At 41.2% G+C, this 5,260-nt stretch overlaps 1 protein-coding gene across 1 annotated transcript; it reads left to right on the forward strand.

Moving 5' to 3' along the window:
- Positions 1-798: 798 nt before the first annotated feature.
- Positions 799-1,245, forward strand: LOC138821512 (late cornified envelope protein 1C-like). Its single transcript, XM_070013819.1, has one exon. It carries the CDS (start codon positions 799-801, stop codon positions 1,243-1,245), a length of 447 nt encoding a protein of 148 aa, XP_069869920.1.
- The last annotated feature ends 4,015 nt before the right edge of the window (positions 1,246-5,260 follow it).

Below are 5,260 nucleotides of genomic sequence, written 5' to 3' on the forward strand. Positions count from 1 at the left end.
GGATACTGTGACACAGAGAAAGATAGTCCTCAGCCAGGCTTCAGGAAGGGAGCTTACCTCCGGAAATGCAGAGGAAGAACTGGAGTCAGGACCCCAAACCAGGGACTCCTTTGGGCTTAGGAAATCCCCAGAGCCTGAGTCTGGGATTCGTTCACATACTTGCCAGGATGGTGAAGTTACTATCAGCCTGAGAATTGTCATGCCAATCAGTAGGTGTGGAGCTAAGGACATCTAAACTCAGGCCTGATATCAGGGGCTAGTGTTCAAGTCTCTGGTCTGCAGGAGCTGGTGGGACTTTTTTTTTCTTTATGGGAATGACCTGCCTGGTCCGGTAATCTTCAAGATCCTTTGCAATACTGACCTGCAGAGGAAAATCATCATGTAACTTAAAACAAGACAGCATAATGTCATTTCTTAAAAAAAATTTTTTTTCATGAAATGACCCTTTGTCAGGGCAATTTCAGATTCGATGTATTTAGAATAGCCTCTTCCTCTGCTTATAAACCTGAACATGTTTTGTAATACCATTTGGTAACACTTTATATAACATCATATAAAACATGATAATTCTAACCAATCTCTTGCTTCCAAAGAGATGATGATGATGATACTGATGATAATGATGATGATGATGATGATAGAATACAATGAAGTATTAGAAGTAAAACTGTTAGATCCGATGTTTGTGTGATTATAAGTGATATTCGGTGGGTCATGATGGTCAGAATCGCTTTTGAGTTTTGGGTCTGACTTGTGTTCCATCTCCCTCAGCTCCTGAAAACTCATCCATCCACCAAGATGTCCTGCCAACAGAGCCAGCAGCAGTGCCAGCCCCCTCCCAAGTGCACCCCCAAGTGCCCTCCCAAATGCCCTGCCCCCAAGTGCCCCCCAAAGTGTCCCCCTAAGTGCGCTCCAGCCTCTTCCTGCTGTAGCCTTGGCTCTGGGGGCTGCTGTGGCCCCAGCTCTGGGGGCTGCTGTGGCTCCAGCTCTGGGGGTTGCTGCAGCTCTGGGGGTGGTGGCTGCTGTCTGAGCCACCACAGGCCCCGCCGATCTCTCCGACGCAGACACCAGAGCTCTGGCTGCTGTGGCAGCAGCGGTGGCAGCGGCTGTTGTGGTAGCAGTGGTGGCAGCAGCGGCTGCTGTAGCAGCGGCAGTGGCAGCAGCTGCTGTGGCAGTAGTGGTGGCAGTAGTGGCTGCTGCAGCAGTAGCAGTGGAAGTAGCAAGAAATCTGGAGGTTGCTGCTGACCTGGGCCATGACTTCAAACAAGCAAAGCTGGAGGAAGTAGTACCCCCAAGAAGACCTGCCCCAGCCCGCTGCTCCTCCTTCTCCCTCTCTTCCATGAGCTTTGAGATGCAGAAATCTCTCTGAGGATGGTTCTGTGTTCCTCTCCAGATGTTCAAGATTCCTTTCCTTCTGTTTACAAAATAAAATCTTGACTATGGAGCCTCACTAAAGTCTTGCTCATTTTTTTCCACCAGCATCATCCTTGTAGGTTGTGTTAGGAGTCAGTGCTCTACCTACCCTGAGTGGATCAGAAGCCTGGCTCAAGAATATGGGTCAGAGCTAGGTGCTGGTGGCTCACACCTGTAATCCTAGCTACTCAGGAAGTTGAGATGTGAGGATCACTGTTCAAAGCCAGCTTGGGCAGGAAAGTCCGTGCAACTCTTCTCTTCAATAAACTATTCAGAAAAAGCTGGAAGTGAAACTGTGGCTCAAAATAGTGGAAGAGTGCTAACCTTGAGTACAAAGAGGCTCATGGACAGCGCCTAGGCCCCGAGTTCAAGCCCCAGAACTTGAGTATGGGTCGGGAGGTGGTCATTGAAAAGGTATGGAGAGGAACTCTCCCTTGTTATTTGCTGCACAGAGGGGACCAGGCCAGCCTGCTTGCTTCCAGATGGACAATATCCCACCTAAGTATATATCTGTGTGCTTAGATTTGAAATATGGTAGTATTCTTAAGAGCCAAGAACTAATTGAGGACAGCATTTACATTCTTTTGAGGCCTGTTTACAAGTAAACCCTTTCCTGAATCCAACCCAGCAGGAAAGTCAATGCTCAGTGCCTTAGCAGATCCCATGCTCTAGCTTCTTACAGAGAGAAAAACAAACAAACATGGGCAAACCCAGGGGTAGAAATCTTTGCTCTCTCAGCAAGAAAGAAATATTGTCTGGTGCATACTTTGTGTGTGTGTGTGTGTGTGTGTGTGTGTGTGTGTGTGTGTGTGTGTGTGTACATATACCAGTCCTGGGGCTTAAACTCCAAGTCTGGGCACTGTCCTTGAGCTTTTCACTCAAGCATAGTGTTTTACCACTTGTCCCACAGCTCCAATTCCTGCTTTCTGATGGAGATAAGAGTCTCATAGACTTTCCTGCCAAGGCTGGCTTTGAACCTCAATCCTGAGATCTCAGCATCCTGAATAGCTAGGATTACAGGCATGAGCTACTGGCTCAATTGTTCTTTTCTTTTCTTTAAATAGTGGCAGTTGTAGTTGGATTGCTATAGTTGCTTTGTTCTCCCCTCCCCTTTATTCTCTCTTTTGATCATTTTGTTCTTTGCTGTAAATATTGTACCCTCTTTTCTCTCACAGTCTAGTCTTTCCTGTACTACTTCTTTTTTCTCTTCCCTGCTTCTGTCTCTCTCTCTCTCTCTCTGTGTCTCTCTCTCTTTCTTTCTCTCTCTCTCATATTTTATTAACAATACTAGGGATTGGATAGAGAGCTCTGTCCTTGGTAGGCAAGTGCTCTATTACTGGAGCCACTCCACCAGTTCTAGCCTTTTTTTTAGTGATGGGAATCAAACACAGTACTTTGAGAATGTTAGGCAACTGTTCTATATCCCACCCTCCTTTTTCTTCTTCATCCCTCTTCTATTTTACTACTTAATGATTAATAATTTAGATCTAATTATTTAAAAATTACTACTATATCTTCTAAGTGTTCTGGCTCCTTTTCTTCTTTTCTTTTCTTTTTTCTTCTTTTTTTGAGGGTATAATTTATGTTTCCAATAGTTTTGTACTATATTTAAATAGCTAATATATTTTTGAACATCTGTGGTTGCTAGTCCTTCTGGTCTTCCAGGCTGGCACAGGCAGGATGTAAAGACCAAAAGAATCGTTCAAGTAGTAGAGTACATCCCTAGAAAGCACAAAGCTTTGAAATTCATCAACTCAATCCCCAGTACCACATGTAATAGAGATAGAGGATAGATAGATGGATAACAACAAAGAATAAATAAGCAAGTATAAAAACCATTTTCAACAACTCTGACTGTTGGGATCATACTTGAGAAACATTTGTTTTTCTCACCTGACTGATGGCACAGGTAAAATATTAGATTCTAAGCTACAGAGAAGTATATGACAGTTTCAGGGAGACTGAGACCTGGGGATCCTGGGGACAAGAGACTAGCAGAGGTATACTGCAGAAGTATAAAAGTAATTATAGCAGCTATATATATGTATATATATACATATATATGTGTGTGTGTGTGTATACATGTGTATCATATATGTATAACATTTTCTTGACTCATTAAGTTGCAGAATAGCTGGGCTGTTTCCAGAGCGTGGTATTTTTTTAAATTAAAAGTCTTTACAATTATATTATCTGATAGGTGCTAATGCTAATTTTAATGTATTGGTGACATATAGAATGAAGCTGGTGTAATCTTCCATATTATTGCAGTGAGTATTCTTTTGAAAAACTATTTGGCAAAGCAAACCAAAGTTACCATCTTCTCCAGCTTCAAGTGTACAGCTCTGTAGAGTGAAGAGAAATCACACTGTTTTTTCAATAGGCTTATATATAATTCTTATATATAATATATTACATATATAATACAGCATATATGGTATAAATTTATATAAATATTTATATTTTGTATTTTGTATATATGTACATGTATTTACAGCCATAAATAAAAATAAAATTATGTCATTAGCAGTTTGCAGGGAAAATGAGTGGATCATTTATTTCTTGTCATATTAAGTGAAGAAAGCAAGCTCCGAAGGACAAAGATCACATATTTCCTCTCATATATGGACATTGCACCTAAAAACTAAACATATACATATATGTATATAAGTGTGTGTATATATATAAATATGTATACATACACACATATGTACGTGTATATATGTGGTCAATCAGATTAAAGTATGGTATATTCTTGTGTGAAATACTATGGTCAATGGTGAACAATTAAGCCTTTAAACAATTAACATTCACTTTAACAAAAATCAGTAATAGGAAAGTGAAAGATGTCCTGCCTGACGTGTGGGTGCTAGTGGGAATGAGTCAAGGAAATTAAGAGGTTGAAGAAGGATGAATATAGTCAAACTATTTTGTATACACGTATGAAAATAGAACAGCAAAGCCTGTTGAGGTTAGTTTGGGGAAGAAGTGTGATGAGCAGGTGACTCCAAGCGAGTTATACAAAGCATAAATGGACATGTCAAAATGTAACTCCTTTGGAGAATTAGCTGATGCCAATTTCTTAAGGTTCTATTCAAACACTAACTGAATTTTATATTACATAAGCATTGCTTCATAATTTATTATTTAAAGAGTCTGTAGAGATGGGAAACAAAAGCAAATGAATAGTTTACTTGATGCTGGATCTGCACAAAGAAAAGACAATTACTAATAGGTAGAATGAACAGCATTTTCTTTCTTTCTTTCTTTCTTTCTTTCTTTTGTTGGTCATGGGGCTTGAACTCTGGGCCTGAGCGCTGTCCCTGAGCTCTTTAGTTCAAGGCTAGAGCTCTACCACTTCTGAATAGTGTTTTCTTGTATAGTATGTTAAAGAAAAAAAAAGTTTAACTACATAAAAGAGTGACACTTGAGAAATGTAAAACCTCAGGTCACTGTTTGAAGGTCAGAATGTTCTCATGGACCTAACTCCTAAGCCATCACAGCTCATAGCAAGGCTTAATTCCAGCCTTCCTCATGCAATAGGATGCTGACTCATGATTCCATCCAGAGCAGGTCAGCTGAGGACCTGGGTGCTGCCCTGCACAGAGGCAGATGCATGGACCACGTGGCATCTCAGCCCCATCATCCTACAAGTCAGAGGTTGAGATTCTGAGATCTTCCATTGTGAAAATCCAAGAATCAGTACCTGCCACACCCCCATTACTAAGCAGTTTGGAATAACCTGAACAGGAGAATGAATGTCCTCTCAAGTGAGATAATGGCAGATCTCTCAAGGTCAGGTGCCCACACATTCCTCTCTATGCTGTCTCAGAGTGTAGATTGTTAT

The sequence above is a fragment of the Dipodomys merriami genome, unplaced genomic scaffold (assembly GCF_024711535.1).
Source record: "Dipodomys merriami isolate MVZ:Mamm:240054 unplaced genomic scaffold, mDipMer1.0.p SCAF_92, whole genome shotgun sequence".
NCBI lineage: Eukaryota > Metazoa > Chordata > Mammalia > Rodentia > Heteromyidae > Dipodomys > Dipodomys merriami.

What these genes read in the sequence shown, in the direction of transcription:
- LOC138821512 (XM_070013819.1), top strand. Translation starts at nt 799, where the DNA reads ATGTCCTGCCAACAGAGCCAGCAGCAGTGCCAGCCCCCTCCCAAGTGC.